We start from the raw sequence: 24,714 nt of genomic DNA, 5'->3' as shown, positions 1-24,714 counted from the left end.
AGAGTAAAAAAAAAAGTGTTCTCAAATATGATAATAGTTAAAAATTCCCCTGGTTAACGCTTGTATATTGAAAGATATCATCCTTTGATTTGTACAATATACTTACAAGTCAATAAAAAGAGGTATTTAAAAATTTGAGATATGTACTGCCATCTAGCGGCAGTAGTCTACATCATTTGTATTACTATTGGTCAATAGATGACGCTATACACTTAATTTTATAACATTACGAATAGTATAAATAAGTAGTTTTTTAATTATTACAGTTTTTATTTTTGATAGAAATAAAATTAATAATTTGTTTGCTTAATTATTCATTATAAATTTATTATAAATAATTGATAATTTTATATTAAAAAAAGTTGAAAGATTAGTTCACTAAATAAATTTAAGCATATATCATAGATGGCGCGGCTAGGTAATGGTAAAATGACCAAAAAGTTAAAAAACTAGATGCTAGATGTCGCAATTTAGGTAATACAGTTATTAAGGAACTGGATAATGTATTGGTTAGTTTTTATTTCGTGTTCTACGATCAAACTAATAAAGCCGGTTGTATTTTAATTTAAAACGGCCACATTTTTTATTATGCAATATTTGTTTTTGTGAAGCGAAATATATTATGATTATTTTATTTTAGTTAAATACGCAACTAGAGCCTCAACTTCTTCAATACTCTCTTTGTTAACCAGTAGCTCCTCACTGTTGCCGTTCAATATAATCTCTTGCATAGCCAACATCCTTAAAAGTAATTCTGACTCGTTTTCGTTTTCATCCTCCAAAATCGATTCATTAATAAGATTCGACAAATTAATTTCATCCATTGTCCTTTCGTCCAGTACTTCCGGTTCATTCAATATTCTTCGAAAGTTTCTTCGAACACTGAATCCAGCTTCCGTCAGTTTCTTTTTAGCTAGTTGAAGGAATGTCGGAGATTTTAGTGTTTCTCGAATCCAATTCTTTATCTTATTTTTTTTTTCTTCGACGCGCTCCTTGAATCTAAAACGAAAACACGTTTAGATTTTAAAAAATAAAATCTATGAGTAAATGAAAATTAAAAACAATACGCAAAGGGCTATAATAATCATTTAACGCGTAAATAATATTAAATACTTAGTATTGTTGTGTATCTGTTTTAAGTGAGTCAGTGTAACTGATGGTGGAGACATACCATCTTGGCTCCAAGTAGGATGGTGAATATTTTGCAAGCTGCCTTCCAATTTTAATTAAAAACAAACATTAAAAAAATGCATAATATGGTATCATTAATACTGAAATAAAACATAATTATAAATAAGGTTATATAAAAAAAATAACCAGTTATTATATACACTATGATCTTCATATACCCCTGACAACGTTTATATAAATTTTCCACCCTGATCAATTGAGTAGTTAAGACATGAAAGCGTAACAAAGAAACAAACACACTTTCACATTTATAATATTAGGCAATTAGGGCGAAGAAGTTACTATACGTACATTTTCTTATAAATTTCTAATTTTATAATATCAAGTATATAATGAAATTCGAAGGTTATATTAATTTTGGTAGCGTCTGACGTTACAAAGAAATAGTTCCTTAGCAAGTTATTTCATTAATATCAGATATTACAACGGATAATAACGTCAGACAACTATACTTCAGACTTATATACGTAAACTGCCAATGAACGAAGCTAAAACTGTATTAAAAATACTCTCATTGGTTAAACATATTAATTTGTTTTATATTATATATTACAAATATATGATATTCTGGTGATACAAGAATATGATTTACTGGTGGTAGGGCTTTGTGCAAGCTCGTCGGGGTAGGTACCACCCACTCATCAGATATTCTACCGCAAAACAGCAATACCTCGATATTGTTGTGTTCCGGTTTGAAGGGTGAGTGAGCCAGCGTAATTACAGGCACAAGGGACATAAAATCTTAGTTCCCAAGGTTGGTGGCGCATTGGCTATAAGCGATGGTTGACATTTCTTACAATGCCAATGTCTAAGGGCGTTTGGTGACCACTTACCATCAGGTGGCCCATATGCTCGTCCACCTTCCTATTCTATAAAAAAAAAAAATATTCAAGAATAGTCCCCAAGGTTGGCACATTGGCGATGTAAGGAATGGTTGCTATTTCTTACCTCGCCAATGTCTAGGAGCGGTGGTTACCACGTATCATCATGGTGGCCCACTTATCCATCCGCTTATATATTCTATAAAATATACAAAGAATATTTGGAGGTTATTCCATAAAATAATATTCAATGTGGTTTGGTGAGTAGAAATGTCTAACACGAGTCAGAATATCATCGGAAAAGCTGGTTTTTTAACGATTTTTCATACATCACTGAAGAGATGAATTATAAACACATATATAGCACATGAAAAGCGGTGCCCTCTTATGAAACGGCTATGTTCGGTTAAAGTTCACGTTTCATAAGTACCTTAGTAATCTAAAAGAACTAACTTTTTTAATTCCCTCTCTCTCTGCCTTGCTTTCTCTATCTTCTTCTTTAGCTCCGGGACGGTGTACGCTTCATTATCAGATATGGTCGCCTCCACCCATTCTGTTATTTCAGCGACGCGACTGTAGACTCCAGGGGACCGAGGATCACCACATTTCTTACCACCAAACGAAACTATACCAATTAGAACGCCGTCTCTCACTGCTGGACCACCGGAGTCGTGCTAAGAGGATTAAATATTTTTTTAATATGATGTATGAGTTGTCCAAAAAGACACTCAAAATTAAACGTTTTTTTTTTTTATAAAAATCTAATAGTAGGTGAAGGGTTGCACATTTGCCTTGAAAGACTCCTCTAAGCTGTTAAGGTTTGGAGTTACTGAGATAAAAAAACTGATATAATAATAAATATTTGTAATCCTTACGAATATTATAAACGCGAAAGTGAGTTTGTCTGTTTGTTACGCTTTCACATCTTAACTAATTAACCGAACCAACATGATTTTTTTCAACTGTACCCCTTTATAAGGTTTTACAACAGGATTACAAAAAACAATAAAACTTCCGCATTTGATTAAATAAAATATTTAAATGAACGTTTATATGTAAAAGTCCGCATTAAATAAATAAAAGTCCGTTGTTTTCTTTGACTATGTATAGTGAGACATTTATTAAAATAATTTCAATTTGAGTGGATACGCTGAAAAGTGATTAGGGTACTACAGATTGAGAAGCTCTGCTGTTACTCACGTTACATGCATCTTTTCCACCTGTAGCGTATCCTGCGCACAGCATCCTCGGTGTAATGTAGAAGCGGTAAGCCTTCTGGCACTCCTGTAGCTTCATTATCGGTACTGGAACGAAGCGCAACCGTTCTGGTATGTGACCGAAACCGGTTTCCTGTAATTAAGTACATGACGTAGACATTCGAATAGATTCTATTTTCGAATATTACTATTTCGAATTACTTCCAGAAGAAAAGTTAATATGGTCTATTAGACTCACACATAAGCAAATATCCACACACACCCACAACTTCGTCTGGTACATATAAAAAGACGTAAATATTTCACCTAGCAAAGTTTTTGTAACTAAATATACAAGGAATGATTATATTGACGTTCTGTATGATTTTTGCCACGGCGGCCATTCACAAGTGCACAAATATGTTCTCAAGTACTCATAATTCAGCATGTATAAATTACACATATAACATCATGAATACCATAAATTAGTACCGTTAGTAGCTACGACGCAGTATAATACTATTGTAGTTACTGTCTTATATATTGTTTACGAATAATTTCGTTTTGTTTGAAATACAAACGACGGTAAAATTATTTGGACATTTTTCATACTAAAAGCGTGATAAAAACCCTCCTAGGGTGAAAATTTGGGGTTTTATGTATTTTTTACGCTTAATCTAAATAAAATACAAAATATAAATAATGACAAAAAAACAGAAATAAAATCTGGATAGGGACACCCTTATCACCTGGCGGTATAAAGTATACTTTACGAACTATTTTCATACTTACCAAATATACATAACAAATTTTATAAAAATCGGTGGAGCCGTTTCGGAGGAGTTAAACCACAAACACCGTGATATATGAAGATAATATGTATAAATTGTTGAAAATAAATAAATAAATTGATTATGAATTAGCTTATATTAATTAGAGCGCCACTAAGTTGTCAAGTGCTTAATTCTTGTTATTGAATCTTCACATGAATGGTGGAGAAAAAAACTTGTCACATGTCAGATAAAATTCACCAGCTCGCTTCGGATTAGCACAGATTAAGCTCCAGGTATTTTACTCACGAGAGCTTTTGTCTTGCAGTGGAATATTTATAATTTTACTTAATCTCTACAACAGTTTAGAAAAGTATGGCTATATTAACTTGGTCAGTTGTAATTGGTCGTCACGATTAATAAAGCGCAAATTCAAAGTGTTCTTTTATTTTAATTAGGTCGTTTGTCGAGCACCGTCATAGCATTAATTAACGAAAACTTTCTGTGACAATGGGAAGAGTCGAAAATGATAAGCGTAAAAAATGTTCTTTGAAATAGAATCGTTATTAAATTCGTTTTGATAAAATAAATAAAAACTGACTTCAAAATTAGTTACTTTTTAAGTCTGTGTTAGTCAAACTAATGCATTTGCGTGGTGGGACTTTGTGTAAGTCCGTTTGAGAAGGCCCTCCCGCTCATCACATTATTCTACGGCCAAATAGCAATACTTAGTATTATTGTGTTTTCGTTGAGCAAGTGACATAAGGGAAATCTTGTGAAAAATACTTATTAGTAATTAACCATAACCATATTTACGTTAAAATTTTACTTTGTCATAAATAGTTATATTTTATGTAACATCAAAATTAGTCCACTTCCCTGTTAAAACAGTAGTGGAAACTTAACTGGCATAAGTGTTAAAATATGATTATTATATTAAGTTGTAATATACGATATGCTGTATGTTTCCCTAATAAATAAATAAATAAATAAATAAATAAACACCCTTATTCCCAAGGTTGGTGGGTGTAATGATTTTTTAATATTTATTACAGCGTCAATGTAATGGGTGATGGACCACTTACCATCAGGTCTCCCATTCGATACACATGTGTTCGAATTTCAAAGAACACGTGCAGGTTTCCTCATAATGTTTTCCTTTGCCGCCAAATAATGGCTTAAATTATCCAGGTTCGAACCAGAAATCTTCGTTGACAAAGCGAATTAAAAGTGGAAACAATTTCTAAATTTGCATAAACTAAAACATACAATGAAAACAATGATCAGAACATAAATAAACTTTCATCATTCAGGTCAAACAATCACATCGAGAGTTTCATTATATACTATCAAGCGATTTATATAAATAATGTTGGTTTTGCAGCTGCGTTCCCTACCACGACTTATGTATAACTATTGATCTTTGAAACTGAATGTTTGCAGTAATTAAAACCAACTGACAAACTAACAAAAACAAAACAAGACGATTCTGTTGTTCTAGTTCCTAAAGTAAAAAGCTGAGATAGCGGATTCGAATCCGGGAAGCATAATTTTATTTGTGTTTATATTTCATTTCAAGCTCACGATACAATTCCGCATAACTAGCCCCCATAGAAAGATGGGATGAAATAAACTCAACCCCGGGTCAAGGGACAACTACGGGTTGCCAATTGAACCCCTCCTGACTTCTCAAGTGTAAAATAAGAATTTTATGCAAGATTTTAATCAGAGAGATATTTGTTTAAATAAAACAATAGCAGTATACAAAATATGTTAATATTATAAATACAAAAACTACGTTACGTTTTTACGTTTTAACTACTCAACCAACCGTACGCGTTACCAGGGGTTCAGAAAAAGACATAGGTTAATCTGCCCCTCGCTTCTCACACGTGAGCGAAGTCGCATGCAGAAACTAGCGTAGTAAAATTTTGAGCGTGATAATAGTTTTGCATTTCAACATTTCTGTAACGCTGCCTAGGAAACCGAAAGCTATGCTTAGCACACAAAGACACAAAAGCCTTTTCATGCGAAATGCACCTTCAACTAAATCGGCTTACATAATTGAGCTTTCGCCAAAGGAAAATACGTCAGATATATTGTATGACATGCTTAAAGCACCATCTCGTCTATTATGATAAAATTTCGTTTATCGTATATTTTCGTGATTTAATACAATGCTTTGTCTATTTCTTTTGAATGCCAAATTACTGATACTAGAAAAAAAGGAAAGGCGTGTAACACCCATCAATTCAAATAGGTTTTATAATAATAATAATAATAATACTTTATTTCAGATTAAACAATCCATATTAAATTAAAATTAACATTAAATTCAAATAAAATTAAAAAATAATAACAAATAAATTAAAATAAATAATTAAAATTAAATAGATTAGTAACGAATGCTTAAACTATGTTAGTACTTAATCCTAGAATTAGACCCGCTTCACATGTACACCATTCCAGTGTTCCCAGAAGTGACTGTCCAATTTACAAGCCAATGTGCTGAGGAGGGTATTGGTACTTTTCGAAGTTCTGCTCATAATGGAGGCAACACGCTTGCGTATTATAGAGAAAAAATCGTCCACGCGAGCATCAGCGAACATTGCCGACGCACTACAGTGTCGAGGTTTCCTCAACACCGCCCTCAACACATTGTTGTATTGGACGCGTAGGGCACTGTAGGCCCTCAGCGTATAGTTCGTCCACGGACTGCACGTGTAAAATGATTGGCAATATGCTCGAAACAGGGCCAGCTTTACAGGTGTCGTACACCGTGCAAATCTGCGAGCCAACATATTACCTCGGACCGACAGAGCCCTACGCTCACGTTCAATGTCACTGTTATCACTGAGGTTTTCATTAACTATGTGACCAAGGTATCTGAAATCAGTTACCTGTTTCAGGGGTGTGCCATATAGTCTTATGTCAGGATTACAATTTATCGGCTTGTTCCTACCCCTGAAAAGCATAAATTCACTTTTCTTCACATTGTAACTGAGTCCATTCACCCTGGCATAGTCCTCACAGATCTTTAGCAATTTTTTTAGACCACTGACTGAAGGGCTCAGCAGAACCATGTCGTCCGCGTAGCTGAAATTGTTCATAGCCACGCCATCGATGGAACATCCAACTCCGGCTCCACTCAGCCTCCCAATCAGTTGGTTCACATACAAATTGAAAAGCCTGGGCGATGTGAGGCCACCCTGTCTTACTCCGCACTTCAATTTGTATGAATCGCTTGGTGACTGTCCCCATCTCACCACGTTCGTTTGGTTTTCATACCAGTACTTAAGCAATGAGATTTGATTGGATCTTAAGCTAGTTTCGGTTTTGAGCTTTTGCCAAAGAATTTTATATGACACTCGATCAAAAGCTTTAGACAGGTCCAAAAAACAAGCGTATACCGGCGTTTTCCTGTCAGTGTAGTACCGCACAGTCTGCTTGAGGCACAGTATTGCGGTCTCAGTTGATAATTCAGGCTTAAAACCAAACTGCGCGTCGTGAATTTTGACTGAATTTTTTAATTTGTAATATGAAATTTTTAAGTAAGTTATTTTTGTAATTAACTTCTAAATCATTTAAATTGAATTAAAGTTAAAAGTCTTTAACTTTTAAATCATTTAAATTGAATTAAAGTTAAAATGATTTTCACGTTTAATATTCAGACTATTTTTTTTATTTTTTTTTTTTGTATTTTTCACTTAAAAGAAGATGTAGCTATAGCTTTTAGTCAACTTTTAATATTTTGTTATTCATGTCATTGATTTCTTATAAATAATAAATAAATAATATCCTGGGACATTATTCACACACGGCCATCTGATCCCAAACTAAGCTTGTACAAAGCTTGTGCTATGGAAACCAGACAACGGATATCCTACATATACTAGTTTTATTTTTGTAAATATATACTTATATAGATAATTACTGGTATATATATAATTGTATGTATGGTAATATTTACTGGTGGTAGAGCTTTGTGCTAGCTCGTCTGCGTAGGTACCACCCACTCATCAGATATTCTACGCAAAACAGAAGTACTTGGTGTTGTTGTGTTCTGGTTTGAAGGGTGAGTGAGCCAGTGTTGTTAATATGTTATTACAATTAATATTATGTTTAATACGTAATTAACTTACTTGTTTACGGGAAAAGTAAAAACAAACACCGTTTCGAATAAGTTTTTTTATGCTGCCATCACTGACCGCCAAATGGTGACAGTAACCACCATCCATGTACATTGGCACTATAAGAAATATTAACCATCCCTTACAGCGCCACCAACCTTCGTAATTAAGATATCACACTCACCAATCAACCAGAACACAACAATAATAAGTGTTGCTATTTGGCGATAAAATATGTGACTGATTGCCTTTGCCATTGCCTGAACTCTTTCCGGTCGTGTCGAATTGCCCTCCCATCGGATTATGAGAGTTAGGGAATAGAGAGTGCACCTGTGTTTGCGCATACACTTGTGCACTATAATACTACACTGGTGGTAGGGCTTTGTGCAAGCTCGTCTGGGTAGGTACCTCCCACTCATCAGATATTCTACCGCAAAATAGCAATACTTGATATTATTGTGTTCTGGTTTGAAGGGTGAGTGAGCCAGTGTAATTACAGGCACAAGGGACATAACATCTTAGTTCCCAAGGTTGGTGGCGCATTGGTGATGTAAGCGATGGTTAACATTTCTTAAAATGCCAATGTCTATGGGCGTTGGTGACTACTTACCATCAGTTGGCCCATATGCTCGTCCGCCTTCCTATTCTATATAAAAAAAATACACCCAAACTCAGGACAAACAGACATATCCATGCACACAGATGTCGATCCAGGGTGAGAATCGAACACACGACCTTCGGTGTGAAAGGCAAGTATCTACCAACCAAGCCAAACTCGTCATAGCTCAAATATATCTCGGTATAAATTAACCCGTACAAAGTCGGGGACAACAACTAGTCTAAAATAGTTCAATAAGCTTGTAATACTATGTTATAACAACTACTTGAGTCGGAATTGAGCTTCTACGAAACTCCCCGCTCTATGCCAACCCATCACATATTGTGAATTTTCTGTACAAAGAAATGCAGTTGTTTTTAAAGAAAGCTTTTTTAATCTTCAAGGGGTTGCATCTAAGAGATGAATTCTAGCTATTAGCCTTTTCAACACATTCCATTGTAATAATTAATGTTTCAGATTTCTTTGTACTTTATATAGACTTTATGTATTATATTTATTTTTATAAGAATGAATAAAGTAAAAGTAAAGTTACAGCCTGTAAACGGCCCACTGCTGGACTAAGGCCTCCTCTTTTTTTTTATGCCACCATTCCAATGTGAGTTAGTGGTAGAACACATGCGGTATATTATCCGACACTCATTTTCTTATGATACTAAGTACTAGATTAATTATTATAAGCAGATATAAGGCAAATGAAAATTCAGTGTTATCTGGAGTCGAATCCGCGGTCATCGTTTAATATTGACATGTTCTAACAACTGCGCCATCTCGGATTAATAAGTGAATGTATATTTAACAGGAATTGTAGTACTTTAAACATATTGATAAATAGTTTTTGCCCGCGGCTTTGCCTGCGTGTTAGAGTGGAGAGGTATGTGCTGGGTATAAAAAAGTAGCCTATATCCGTACTTGGGGTTCAAGCTTGCTTCATACCAAATTTCATCAAAATAAGTTCAGTGGTATTGACGTGAAATCATGACAGTCAGACAGAGTTATTTTCACATTTATACAATTAGTATTGATTACTCCTACTCTACTGTCCTCTTGACATTCCACATAAATGTTTTAGTAAATTTTATTTTTAAAAGAGATCGGTACTCACAGATTGTCTTACAGTTTCCGAGACAACGTTCCGAACGGAAACCACTTGAAAATTTAAGAGCACTTGGAAAGTCTCTTTGGATTTGAAATTCGAATAAGATTTTAAGCACTTTTTTGATTTTAGTAGTCTTAAGTTAATCAGATGAAAGTAAAGTAATAGCGTATGAAGGTCCCACTGCTGGGCTAAGGCCTATCCCTGGGAGGAGATTTGAAGGAGGTTTGAAGTTTATTTCACCATGCTGCTCAAATTTAGGTTTGTGGATATATACGTAATAGAATATAAAATTAGACACATACAGATGTCCTATCGACATTTTCCTTCACCACACCGATATGAATTATAAACACAAATTAAGCACATCAAAAGTGGTGCTTGCCAGAGTTTTGAACCCGCGATCATAGATTCAGTTTTAGAAGTTCCAACCACAGGGCTCTATCAATAAAACGAGTACACTACTCACATGAGTGCTTCCCCATCCAGTTACAATCAGTATGTCATCAGGGTCGATCAAGTAATCCTTCGCTGGTAAATTAAGGACGGCTATGTTTCGACCAATAGGCAGAGGACGGTCAAGACGCAACAACGAATAGTCGAAGTCTGCGTTACCAGGCGAGTAGCTGATTGGGAAGAAAACCTAGAACAAAAATTGAGAACCTATAAATATAAAATTTTTACTAAAGTTTCAGATCAAGGCAATAAAAGTGACGATGATATCTACTGGACAAATTTAGATAACATTGGGCATTCTCAAGGACCCTCTGCGCAGGACGTATCATACCTCACAAGTATTACACGGCCAATTTTCAAACTTTAGTCTGTTTTTTAGAATTTCTTAACAAAAATAAAACAATTTTTTTTGACTGGACCTGAGGTTTGAATCCAAGACCATGAGTAATCACTATACTTTAAAACATATATAATATTATACGTAATAATGATTGTTTTAAGGAATAGTATAATATATTACTGGTGGTAGGGCTTTGTGCAAGCTCGTCTGGGTAGGTACCACCCACTCATCAGATATTCTACCGCAAAACAGCAATACTTGATATTGTTGTGTTCCGGTTTGAAGGGTGAGTGAGCCAGTGTAATTACAGGCACAAGGGACATAAAATCTTAGTTCCCAAGGTTGGTGGCGCATTGGATATGTAAGCGATGGTTGACATTTCTTACAATGCCAATGTCTAAGAGCGTTGGTGACCACTTACCATCAGGTGGCCCATATGCTCGTCCGCCTTCCTTTACTATAAAAAAAAAAAAAAAAAAAATATAATTGATTTAATTTTTTATATACAGTGATGATTATTTTGTAATCGATTTATTATGATCTTATAATGCCTTTCTCAATTAATTTGTTTCTTTTTTAAATTTATTTTTCTTTAAATATTTGTTTTAATATAAGTTCCCAATATTACATTGGAACTATTATTGGTTAACCTTTATTGATATTTCTTATGTATTTCAATGTGATAATACCGTTTGTTTGTTTGTCCAAAATAAATAAATAGTAATATAATCGCACTTTACTTTCTGGAGCCAATGGACCTTATATGTTGGGGTTTCTAAATGTTTTCTATGTTAATGTAAGAGTAAGTAAGAGTACTTTATTCACTCTTGCTTGATATCCGCCGCGGTTATGGAACGAGCTGCCCGCCCTCACGATAAATGGAACCAGTTTCCGGCTATCACCATCATGAGCTCTGAAACAAATGAAATATTTTTCTTATTTAATAATTTTTGTGTGTAGAAGATCTTAACAGACAATTGACAAAATATCTAATTTCACAAAATTTTCATGTCCCTAATTTATGTGGAGTGATAAATTCTGTTAAGATGAGTGAAATTCAGGCACATGTTCCACCTACTTACGTTGCGGATCAAGTTTAAAAACTACTTCTAAAATGGACAGAAATCCTTCGCCCAATAGGTAGATTATATATAATGCGCATGTCAGGGATGGGGAGATGTTAGGTGTGTTTTTTGTACCCATATTATTTTTGTACCCCTGATAAGATTTATGGTGAATTTTGTTATAATCAATTGTGTACCAAGACATGCAAGCGTAGCAAACAAAGAAACACATCTATAATATAAGTAAGGATTACTTATTCAACGTTTCAATATTGAACTTAATTACTATTTTGTATTACGACTGTGTTAAAAATAATTTTATTGTTTGTATTATATATTTAAACAGTTAAGAATTATATAGAAACGCGTATACATAAAACATAAAAAATGAATTAATTGATTTTAAAAACAACGATGAATATATACTACTAATATTTTTAAAACAATGTCTTGCTGATATTTAAAATACTCTTTTAAATAAACAAAATGCTCAATTCATATGAAAATATAAAGGTTTGGCGTGCGTCCAATATTTACCAAAATAATATTAATTTAACCAAAGTAATACCACAGCAATTGTTACGAACGAATTTTACAATTGTTGACTTTAACGAGACAGTGGTCTTGTACTAAGCGAAACGGTCATTTAAATTTAAATTTATATTAACATAAAAAATATAATGCGTGTTTATTAATCATTTCGATTATTTTAAAGACAATAAATAAAATATAAATTATACAATAATGAAAGCGAGAAAGTATGAATATGTCGCCAATCATTTAGGTAACATCATTTTCGGGGATAAAAAAAAAATTAGAAGCGAGATAACTTAACCAGGAGATCAGAACAAAGCGAAGATAGGTGCTGCTATTTTGAATCAAATGTATATTACATTGAAAACGATATAGTGTATATACTATTATAATTTTTCAGATGACAGAATCCACCTCCTATATTTAGACATTGACACTATTGTAAGAATATTAACATCCCTTACAATACGCCACCAACCTTGGGAACGAAGATTTAATGTCTCTTGTGCTTGTAGTTACGCTGACTTACTCTTTAAAACGGAGTACAACGCTAAATATACCTGTTCAAAAGAATAAGTAATGAGTGGATGGTACTTATTCGCAGACAAAGTCATATCACCAAGTATATGTATATATACTACATGTTATATTTCCCTTAGTTTAATCTGGTGAAATTTGTACACTTATATCGTCATAGATAATTTCCTTAACTTACTCAATCTTTAGTGACAAGGCTGTTTGTAATATCTATCACTTAAATTTAACTTAATTAACTTTTCTCTTGTATTATTATTATTATGTCTTACGATTCAAAACAATGTCCAGCAGTCAGTATCCACTGTTCATCAATAATGGATCCCCCGCACCAATGCTTCCCAGTCCTGGATATGGCGACGTTGTACGGATACATATTGATGCACGTTTCCATACCCCCTATTATTCGACGTACGGCATAACTTCGAAATGCCCAAGCAAGTTGACGATCCTTTTTTGAATCTGGGAAAACTATTATACGTGAAACAGGGTTTTAGTTAGCAAGTAAAATAGTAAAGTAGAACTATATTTATTTATGATAGCAAATCCGTTATAATTAAAAAAACCAGTTACCAGAACATATAAATCTTAACTGACGACAGAAGATTCAAACCCAGGCAAGTACCCATAAATTTTCAGTTAATTAGTGCGTATAATTCACCTTATGTTTAGCTGTCAAGGAAAACATCATGAGAGAACTACATGTATTAAAATTACGTCAAACTTTATATAGGTGAAAATTACTGGTTGTAGGGCTTTGTGCAAGCTCGTCTGGGTAGGTACCATCCAGTCATCAAATATTCTACTACAAAACAGCAGTACTTGGTATAATATTGTTGTGTTCTGGTTTGAAGGGTGTGTGAGTCAGTGTAATTACAGGCACAAGTGACATAACATCTTAGTTCCCAAGTTTGATGGCACTTTGGCGATGTATGCGATGGTTAACATTTATTACATTGCCAATGTCTATGGGTGTTGGTGACAACTTACTATCAGGTGGCCCACATGCTCGTCCGCCTAATTTACTTAAAAAAATTACGTCAAAATTAATATAGCTGAATTTAGCGGACTGTGACGTGGTGCACGTAACCTTCCCTAAAGAGGAGAGGAGACCTGTGTCTTATATTGGGACATATATTTACTGTTGCTTAACTATAATTTACCTTATAAAATATTAAATTTGAAAAGTAAATACGATTCAATATTAATCGTTAATTTCTCATAGCAAATGCTTAAAAGCAGAACTATAGAAACCGATTAACATTACTTAAAGTATTATTGTATAATAAAATAATCATTATAAAGTAAGTCATACCAGACCAGTTATTTAAAATCCTATCACAACGAAAGTTAAGGAGTTAGTAGAAATAGACGCAAAATAATGTGCTTTAAAATAACAGTTAACTAATATTAAAACTTAACTTGATATCTATTTAAGCCGTAATGACACCTAAAACGTTTGCTACGAAATTGTATTTTTTATATTTAAAAAAAAAAAACAAAAAAAACAGAAATCACAACATAAAGAAAATAAAATATAGATATATACCTGGATAAACTTTTCCATCGCTTTCTATTCGATATCTCTTTGAACTATTGTCATTAACAAATCTATACTTCTTTTCTAATAAACTAACTAATTCTTTGTCGCTAACACCATCGTCTTCAATCACAACATCAGTTCGTTCATCACCATCAAACTCAGCGTCGATTCCTTGATCACTTTCAAAATTATCATCTACCAATTCTTCTACGTCAAGTGTCATAACTAATTTGTTTAATATTAGTAAAATTTTTATCGTCTCTTTTATCAAACTGACGTATTTCATCTTTAATATTTCCTTCTTTTCATTGTTTTATTGAAACTGTTAATCAGGACGATGGTGTGGGTATATATAAATACACATATCGGTCTGTTTGTCTATGTGTGTTTACTTTAATTTTTAATTCCAGATATTATATATCTGCTCCATCAATAATTTCATCATCATCATCCTGAAATTTACTAACGTCTAGAGTAAAATTATTATCATATCAACTGATCTCATTTTAAACCTGATAAGTTGTAAGTCCATAGTTATTCTACCCCCAAACAGCGATTCTTTTTAGTGCAATGAACGAATATTAATTCTAGTAAAATTATATGAGTTTAGTACATTGTTATTGTAAATTGAATCAAAATTAGTAAAATAAAAATATTCTTTATTCAAATACGATTTTATAAGCACTTTTGAATCGCTACGTTCCAAGATTGATTTGAATGCAGAGTCGATTTAGAATGTAGATTTGAGAAGAACCGGCAAAAAAACAGACGACTTTTTTCTGACAATCAAATTAGGGGCAAAGGTATGTTAATCAAATACAATTAAATAATTGTTTATTCTGTAAGATAACGAAACAATACTAACTCGATACTTTTTAATCGAATATTTAATCTTTTATCGAGTGATACGCCTTTTTTAAAGTTATTATCTGTGATCATAATTTAGTATGACTAAAAGTAATATTATGTATTTAAAGATTTCTGAAACTAATATTGTAAAAATGTTGTTAAAATTTTCTAGTACATCTACAGTAAAACACTAGTTTTCCATAAACTTTTTTATGCCATTTTTACGACATAGATCGTAAAACAACACGTGGATAAAGCGGTTGTGATACTATTATGTGAAATTGAATTGAAACCTTAATTCACTACATGTCAATGTCAAAGAAGACAATTTAAAAAGTTTAGATTATAATCTCTTTAATATTGTAAATTCCAAAAATTTGTGGAGGTGGGTTTTTATCGAATCACCCGCCTGACTAGATGGACTTTTATAAAATTGGGCTAAATTGGTAGATAATTGTATAGGACTTTGGATACGTTTTTAATTATTTACAAATAAACACTAAAAAAGCCGAGATGGCCCAGTGGTAAGAACGCGTGAATCTTAACCGATGATCGTGGGTTCAAACCCGGGCAAGCACCACTGAATTTTCATGTGCTTAATTTGTGATTATAATTCATCTCGTGCTTTACGGTGAAGGAAAACATCGTGAGGAAACCTGCATGTGTCTAATTTCACTGAAATTCTGCCACATGTGAATTCTACCAACCCGCATTGGAGCAGCGTGGTGGAATAAGCTCCAAACCTTCTCCTCAAAAAGAGGAGAGGAGGCCTTTAGCCCAGCAGTGGGACATTCACAGGCTGTTACGGAAACACTAACATTTTATGTACGTCACGCGAATACATAAATAGCTTCTAGCTAGTGAAAAAATAAAAATATTTTAACATGTATTTGTTGTAATATAATTTATTTAATTGGTTTTTTAAATCCTTATATTTTTTCATAGCAAAGAAAATAGTTTATAAGAGCTTACTGAGTATACCGTTTAACATAATATCATAGACTTATTAAAAAATAAATAAGAAACCAAAAAAAAAAAAAACCTTAAATGTTTTATTCGTACGCGTACTCTCTTCTCATAAATCCTATATCAAGTATGTAGATCAGAGTTAAGAAGGTCAGATACAAATGGATCGATGGTTTACCTTAAGCGCGCTTTCAGGGGGATATTGGTTGAGTTTGGGGTTTTTGGGAATCCGTATCCAAAGTGTAGAACTGTTTACTAATCTTAGGCTAACGCTAAGCTGTCTTCTGTCTCAAGGCTATCCTTGGACGTTATAACTTTTTTAATGTGGCATATTGGCCAACTGATGGCAAGTTGTCATTATCACCAAACTCTACGGCGATGTGAGAACGTTAACCATGTTTACATCGTCAATGCGCACCTAACCTTGGTAACTAATTTGTTTTTTTTTTTTTTATAGAATAGGAAGGTGGACGAGCATATGGGCCACTTGGGCATGGGCATTTTCATTACTAATCCTAATAACACAAAGTCGAAATAAAATCATGGTACGGAATTCTTGGTGCGCGACTCGCACTTGGTCAGTTTTTAATCATTGAATGTTATGTAGATGAATGTGCTGTGCATTTGGGAATAAAAAAAACATTCCTGTACGGTACATAGGGGAAATTCTATCTTAAGAAAATATCCATTATACGTAGTTTTTTTTAAATACTATATAATTATATCGTTCATATTCGTGCAGTATTTTTACGAGATTTCTAAATAAGTACTCGATCAAAAATCAAATTCAAAATTTACTTTATTCGAGGAGGCTCTTAAATTTATGATTATACAGGATCATATTAGCTAGGAAAGTAAATAATAAAATAAAATATCTTGCACCTGTAAGGATTTATAGTTTGCGGATATTTGTTGTTATATGCTTATCTTTACATCCCGTAAAGGAAATACTTAATTAACATAATTATATAACGCTAGAATAATGAAGTTCTCTCTTTGTCATACACAAAGATTTTTTGAACAGACAGAAAACAGACGAAAAAAATATGCCGGCTGTATTAAACACTGACAAATGTTTGTACATTCCGCGCGAACAAAGCCGCATTCAGAAGCACGTTTATACAACATCGATTCGACTATACTGTCAACAATATTTTACAAGCACTTTTTAATCTTCATTTTACAAGTTCAATGAAATGTTAACAAAAAAAAAAAATCTGTGAAAAAGTATTTTTTTCACAGATTTTTTTTTTTTATAATTGTAAGTGAGTTTATATGGGCCACCTAATGTTAAGTGGTCGTTCATAGACACTGATGGTGGATTACTTTTGAGTTGTGACACCAACACAAACGGGCTTGTTCAAAGCCACAACACTTGACAATAAAATTGTCTTATCGTAGATAAGAGCAATCTGAGCAAGCACAATAAAGTTAATAAGTATAGACATTAAAGTTGTTAATATCATTGTGTTTTTAATTTATCTCGTGTTTACCGATGTAGGATGTAAGATCTAATGAATCGGAATAAATTCTGACTTCACAAGCCCGTATCGGTAAGTAAAACCCATTCATCAGATTTGCAAATACTTAGTATCGTTGTGTTCCGGTTTGTAGGGCGAGTCTAAAAAATGGTTTATATTGCCGTCAAATTTATATAGACGGTGGTTACCAAAAAAAATAGTGGTGAAATCAGCTCCCTATTGTCTATAAAAGAAGAAAATACCGTTAACCGTTAATTATTTTACTTGTCATAAATACTATTGTGCATAAAATAATATCGATAGAACCGTTCCACCTCAGTGTGAACGTAGTCTAGTCCAATCGATCTCTCATCTCTCTGTCCCCCGCATTTGCACATTTGATTGCAACGCTTAATTAAAACAAGACATTGGAGTACTGACAGTTCTACTGAGGTATTGAAATATTACAAAGTTTCCTATTACTTCTAGTTATATATGTATGACGTTTGAACATTTCTAATTTATGACTTGCTATTCCAGAAGTTGTAGTTATCACTCCCATGTCTCGGACAGCATTTAAAAGCTGTTAGTCTTGCTCCTGAACTTTCTCCGGTAATGTTGGATTGCTATTCCATCATATTATGAGAGTGAGGAATAGAAGGCCCGCTGTGGTTTTTTAAAATATCATTTATATAATCTATATAAAATAATTATCATTATGTCCATATATATACATTACTGTAAAATACATATATGATCAGTCAATTGTTTGTTTTAAAAGAGTTTACGCTGACCTATATTTTTAATTGGACTGTTCACTTTACTATATATATATACTAATTCCTCACTCTTGAATAACTGGTGGTAGGTTTTTGTGCAAGCTCGTCTGGGTAGGTATCACCCACTCACCAGATATTTTACCGCAAAACAGCAGTACTTGATATTGTTGTGTTCTGGTTGGAAGGGTGAGTGAGCCAGTGAAATTACAGGCACAAGGGTCATTAAATCATAGTTCCAAAGTTTTGTGGCGCATTGGCTATGTTAGCGATGGTTGACATTTCTTACAATGCCAATGTCTAAGGGCGTTTGGTGACCACTTACCATCAGGTGGCCCATATGCTCGTCCACCGTCCTATTCTATAAAAAAATAATAATAATAACATGGCAATAATTTACTAATTTTAAATGACTATGATTCATATAAGGTTAATGTACATGGTCTTCTTCTTCTTTGTCCTCGCCTTATCCCGTTACGCGGGGTCAGCTTTCCTTATCATGCGACGCCAAGTAGATCGTGTGTTCACGTCCTCATCGGTGAGACCTATTTAATGTCCCTTTGGACATTTGTCATCCAAGTGGTTTGGGGTCTTCGCCTGTCCCTCTTTCTTGTAGCCATGGAAAGGCACTTTTTCACCACGGAATCATTGGGTCTACGCGTTATTATGTCCATATGTGACGGTAGAGTGAGAGAGAGAATAGAGATGTCACCTGTGTTTGCGTACACATTGTGCACTATAAATTTCCACTTGCAAAATTTAAGACTCTTGTCTTGAACTATTTAAGGTATATGTTGTTGGCCCATAAGAACTGATCTCTCTTTTAAAATTTGTTTATATTTTGTTATTATATAGTTTCTAGTAGAGTTGTAATACAAATACGACTTATATTTCATATTATATTTCCAAACTGTTTTAATTTGTTTTAAATTTTTTCTATTCTTTCATTATTATTTTAGATGCTTAATGTGTGTTTTGCATCGTGGTTACCTATAAGTATGGCAACTTCGAAGATCGATCCTTCTGTTGCCCTCCTAACATCTATTCATAACACGATGTGCAATAAAGTATAAATAAATAAACATTTGCTCCAACTATTACAAGGAATTTGACCTAGAGAATTGTAGTTGATTTTTATTTCTTGGCCACTCTTTTTATTGACGTTATATATCAAGCTGTAACAACGGACGGACTTATTTTGTAATTTCCTTTATGACAATGGCAGCTGGCATGTTGCTATTTGCTTAGAATTTAAAAAAAAAATCGTGACTGACGTCATTATATCATGTTATTTAAAACGTGTTGTTTATTTATTATATTATGTATAGTGAATAATGTTTAAAATAATCAAAATTAGATGACAAGTACGAATGCGATAGTGATTGCGCTTTCATTAATGATAAATGGAATCAATTTGATTTATAATTGTGAGTTAGTTTTTTATTCGGTTATTTATTAAATTTAAAAAAACTCTTTATTGTTTATGAGTCTCTGGTAATTGGGCATGCTATAGTTACGATGGAACCAGTGAGAAAATGTGATTGATAACTTGTTTTAAAAATATTGGTGGATTCGTTAAATAGTGTCTTAGGTCGCCATATTGCGAATGTCATGTCGATGTAATATATAACTGTTCTGTTACTAGTTTTTCGTTGTACAATTTAATTTATTTTAAGAGATAGAGAAGTAAAAAGATAAGTACTATGAAAGTATTCTTTTAATCATGCGCAATGCCAAGTGCACTCGAGGAGACCCTACTTTAGCCTTACCCTTATATCTTTAATAACATGGCATGAACGAACTCATTTTAACTGACAACGATTTTTGTATTTACATGTTTTTTTTTGTACAGACTTACATTAGTAACTATAAATGTCTCAACGCTTGATAAAAAATTTCGTATTCTTGCTCTACGGTTGATGGAATACGTGGCAGTATTGTACATGGTTTACGTTCACCATCAAGCACGGAATGAATTATAAACACAAATAAAGCGATCTTCAGTTAAAATCGTATTATTATCAACAATCTCGCCGCTACTTGTTTTTAATTAAAACTACGTTGATACATGGTTGTTTTATATATCTTTGCTAAATTTAATCAAATAGTATTGAAAAATTTGTGAGATATTCCACTTTTTTTAACCAGAAAATGCAAAGGAAATAAAACGATAAACGCCGCTCGGTCCAATTTAAAAATGAAATGAAATTTCGAAAGCGAATTGTTAACTTATTTTTGTTTTCTATGATGCCTAAAAGTGACAAATGAAAAGCGAATGCATTCAGTTGAGATAAGACGGCTGGGATGAATGTGGGTGACTGGAATATAATACAGAATGATTACGTAAGTGGAGCGTTGAAAGTGTCACCTGTGCGCTGGATGTGAAGCGGCTATCGTGGAACGGACACGTTATACGAAAATATGAATGATATATTAGACAACCGAGATGGCGCAGTGGTTAACACAACTAAAGATTGTGAGTTCAAACACCCGACAAGCATCGCTGTATTTCCATGAGCTTGATTTGTGTTTATATCATCTCGTGCTTAGCGGCGAAGGACATCTTTAAAAAATGTATCCTACTGAATTATGAAAGTGAGGTCATGAGTGCACTTGCGATTGCGCATATATTTATGCTTTACAATATGTCTTGTTACACTGTTAAGCTATCCTAAAACTTTAACCAATAATAACGTGAAAGTTTCATATCAACTGCAGTTTCTGTGTATTCGAAAAAAAAAAATATTTTTAAAATATTATAATACAATAATTTATTAATATCTTACAGCTAAAATAATCACAGATGAGCATCCAGATTCTAAATTAATCTTTCTATTGTCTACATGTTTGTTAGTGAAGAGAATTAGTATATTACCAAGTTTCATTTGGAAGAATTTACCGCCAATGTACTTGATTTTGGAAGTTGGTATAACAGTAACATTTTAATAAAATAATAATTATTTTAAAATTAAATAAAATGACCGATTTTACTTATAAACAAAATAAAAACAAATTTAATAGTAATCGATGTCATCTAATATTATAAATACAATAATTTATATATAGTTTGGTTTGTTTTTTTGCGTAAAATCATTGGAAAATATATAAAAACTGTTTTATTTATATTATTAAGCTGTGCCATTTAACTTATTAATTCGATATATTATAATATCAAAGAGATATAGAAGAAAATGGCGCCTTAAATAAATATCATGGCAATGTGGCCATTTCCATTTCTTGCTAACAGATTAAGCCATCGATATATTATCGATATGTTTTTTGTGTTATCTTAAAATAATTTCAAATTTTTTAAATTTTATTTTTTATAAAGGCACAAGAATTGTTGTTTAAGATTATTTAAAAATAGTAATACATTTCTCATTTTGTAAAATTTCAGATTCCATTATCATTAATCATTCTCGAATGTGCACTTCTCTACGTATGGACGCCGCTCAAAGACTATTTACTACTGCACTCGGATGATATCCTGGTACATTTGTACGAGGATATGAACCTTGAGAGGTTCATATGTCCCCTGTGTTGTGACAAAAGCGACTGCTCCTCCGCTTTTGCTGCCCTGGTAGTTAAAGTGATGAGTTTCATGCTATTGTTATCAATATGTTTTATAACAAAACAGTAATTGATTTTTGTTATATTTTATAGCAATTTTGTTTGTTAATATAATTTTATTACCTGTCGAAATACTTAATTTACATTATACTTTATTGTACACCACAAAGAAAGAAAAAGAAAACAAAACATGGATAAATCCTAAATAAAAGTAGCATACAATTTTGGCGCCCTTATAGCTACATAGCGATTTCTTCCAGGCAACCAACGGTGTAAATAATAACTCATAGGATATGAGGTAGGTGGTGCTGTAATAATAAATGAAATAATATTAATCTATAATTAATACGCATAATATATATCAATAAATAAATTATATTATCAATACATATAAAATTACAAATATATAATATAAATATATACAATAAGAACGAATAGAAAACAATAAGAAGTCCTCAACTATAACAAAAAAGAAAAAAAATGCAAAATACAAAAAATACTAAAATAAAATAAATTATTGGAGTTAAGGCATTTGAGACAAAAAGTGATCTTTTACAAGTTTTTTAAAAATATCTATGGATTTGGCCTCCCAAATATTTAAAGGAATAACGTTCCAGAGCCTGAATTGTAAAAGAATTATTATAAAAAGATGACTTGTGTTCGGGCACCCTTAAAATCCATAGTTTCAAAGAACGAAGAACTTCTCCAGGAATCCCTATAAATAAAAAAGTTTCCTTCAAGTAAGGGGGAGGCACAACACACAGTACAGAATAGACAGGATGTGCATATCGAAAAACTTTGTTTTGAATTACCTTAATCTGAATTAATAAGACATTTTTTTTAAATTAAGCGTTTTCACGAATGTGCACGCTATTAAATTTCATTTTTTCTTTACTACATCATTGTCATCGTTATATGTAGACATTTACATTTGTTTTTAGCTGAGTTAACAAAAGCACTTAAAGAAATAAACAATACTACTAAATGAAATGATTATTTATAAATATTATAGTGGTTATGATGGATTCGGTTGCGGTGGCTATTCTCAACGGAGACAAACCAATTGCGCATAACATATTACAGCATTCTGTATACAAACGTATGTGCATAATCCGATAGGGAAGCAAATCTGGCACGATTGTATACAGCTTAGGTGCAAGATTGACGGCTTTAGATGCTCAACATTGCCGACTTTCTAACTCCCGGCTGCTTTTGAAGATTTCTGGAATGAAAAAAGTTATAATTTGTTTTATTGTTTTCCACGGGGATACAATATGTACATAGTTTCGGGTTTTGCAATATCATAAACTAGCCACTAGAACTGCGAAGCAGTTGTATTAATTATTGCATCACGTAAACATTTCAGCAATAGCAGAGTCAAAACAAGTTTATCTATTTATCTGAGATATTTATTTATCTGTATAAATTAGAGATAATGTTGACTAACGTCTAATAAGTCTGTAGCGCTAAATTCAACTAAGTTAGTGCAGTTACACCATATTGTATAAAGCTCCTTTGAATGTGTATAACGCATGGAAGACACACAGATAAAGAACGTGACTTCACGAGAAGAGCAAAAATAAACAAACCTTAACTTTATACATTCCCTGCGATTTACTACATTCTATATAATGCACTACAAACAGTTATTAAAAATATATATTTATAATAAAACACTATTCCACTAAGCTACTTATATCAAATTTAATATGACTTGTTAATTTTGTTAATAAATGAATACCATAGATTACCTATCATTGTAACAAACCTATCTAAACTACTTACATTAGTGTTTCAGGAGATTTATAAATATTGTTCATATTAATAGTATATTTAATTAATTAATCTTTATCACTATTTTGTTTTCAAATATTCAATTGATTTTTTTTTAATTTTTAAATAGGTACGTATTTAATATTTTTAAGATGTCAACATCGTTATTTTTTTATAAGTCGTTGAAAAGAATTTTAATCGTTTACGGGTGATATAATAAACGCTTCCGAAATGGGTATTTGGTTTTTTATAATAATCAAGCATCGTCTAGACGTCAACTGCTTTTTTTTCTTTAACGCTGGAAAAACGCATTATGCGTTTTCTCCACGGGAATAGTGGGGGGTATGTGGGGCTCGCCGGTGTCCAAGGCACCGAGTGCGCCCCGAACATCGGAATACCCAATAAAAACCCCGCTGCTATTGAATTGGCTATTTTGCTGGTCAATTCAAAATTTCGTACGCTGTAAAGGAATGCTGTTTTAGACCTACAGTGCTATTCTTTCGAACTGTTTGTATTCGAAATTGTTTTAACCTCAGTTTATTCTGCAGACGGAACCAAAGTTATCGATTGTCAAATTTGTATGGGAAGAACAAAATTTATGAATATTAATCACAGAGTCTTAGCGGTAGATAAACGGTTGGGTGTTAGTTATCATATTTAATATCTGCAAATATATAAATATCACCTTCAATTGGGGTCAGGTTCAGTGTTTTAAAAAAAAAGAATAAAAATATTCTTAATCATATGTGCTAACCATTTTTTTCAAATCGAGACGTGTGGAAGGTTGATATAAGAGAATGTTTACAAAGGTTTCGTCTAGAAATAAATTATAAGAATTTTACATTGCTCATTAGAGCTCATTTTCTTAATTAAAATAGTAAATACGAAAACTATTACGCATACAGATAGTGACAGTGAAGTTGTGATTCAAATTAATAACCGCAATTAAAGACCAAAGGAGATCAACAAATAAAACGAATGAACCTAATGACTGTAAAATATATAAATGAACTTATTATATACAACAAA

At 32.7% G+C, this 24,714-nt stretch overlaps 1 protein-coding gene and 1 long non-coding RNA gene across 4 annotated transcripts; one reads left to right on the top strand and one right to left on the bottom strand.

Moving 5' to 3' along the window:
* Nucleotides 1-499: 499 nt before the first annotated feature.
* Nucleotides 500-14,618, bottom strand: LOC126777200 (serine protease 27-like). 2 transcript variants are annotated; one of them, XM_050500173.1, is made up of 7 exons: nt 14,298-14,618; nt 13,021-13,219; nt 11,433-11,529; nt 10,290-10,463; nt 3,213-3,362; nt 2,466-2,686; nt 500-999 (listed from the first exon to the last, which is right to left on the bottom strand). In XM_050500173.1, the coding sequence occupies exons 1-7, from the start codon at nt 14,575-14,577 to the stop codon at nt 627-629; spliced, it is 1,494 nt and encodes a 497-aa protein (XP_050356130.1). In that variant the 5' UTR covers nt 14,578-14,618; the 3' UTR covers nt 500-626. The 2 variants fall into 2 exon arrangements, with proteins under 2 accessions (XP_050356130.1, XP_050356131.1); XM_050500174.1 differs by having other exon boundaries at nt 13,021-13,210.
* A 5,013-nt stretch (nt 14,619-19,631) lies between these two features.
* Nucleotides 19,632-22,750, top strand: LOC126777300 (uncharacterized). 2 transcript variants are annotated; one of them, XR_007670030.1, is made up of 3 exons: nt 19,632-19,769; nt 21,131-21,264; nt 21,740-22,750. It is a non-coding gene; the product is annotated as an uncharacterized LOC126777300 (long non-coding RNA). The 2 variants fall into 2 exon arrangements; XR_007670029.1 differs by lacking the exon at nt 19,632-19,769 and adding an exon at nt 20,439-20,685.
* The last annotated feature ends 1,964 nt before the right edge of the window (nt 22,751-24,714 follow it).

Source organism: Nymphalis io, chromosome 22 (genome assembly GCF_905147045.1).
Source record: "Nymphalis io chromosome 22, ilAglIoxx1.1, whole genome shotgun sequence".
NCBI classification, from domain to species: domain Eukaryota; kingdom Metazoa; phylum Arthropoda; class Insecta; order Lepidoptera; family Nymphalidae; genus Nymphalis; species Nymphalis io.
The sequence above is the reverse complement of the archived record's forward strand: the minus strand, read 5'-3'. Positions and strand labels throughout refer to the sequence as shown.

What these genes read in the sequence shown, in the direction of transcription:
- LOC126777200 (XM_050500173.1), bottom strand. Translation starts at nt 14,577, where the DNA reads ATGAAATACGTCAGTTTGATAAAAGAGACGATAAAAATTTTACTAATA. An exon ending in GCTGGACATTGTTTTGAATC is followed by an intron (nt 11,530 to 13,020) that starts GTAAGACATAAT and finishes CATTTGTTTCAG; the next exon opens with AGCTCATGATGGTGATAGCC. An exon ending in CTGGATGGGGAAGCACTCAT is followed by an intron (nt 3,363 to 10,289) that starts GTGAGTAGTGTA and finishes ACTTAATTACAG; the next exon opens with GAAACCGGTTTCGGTCACAT.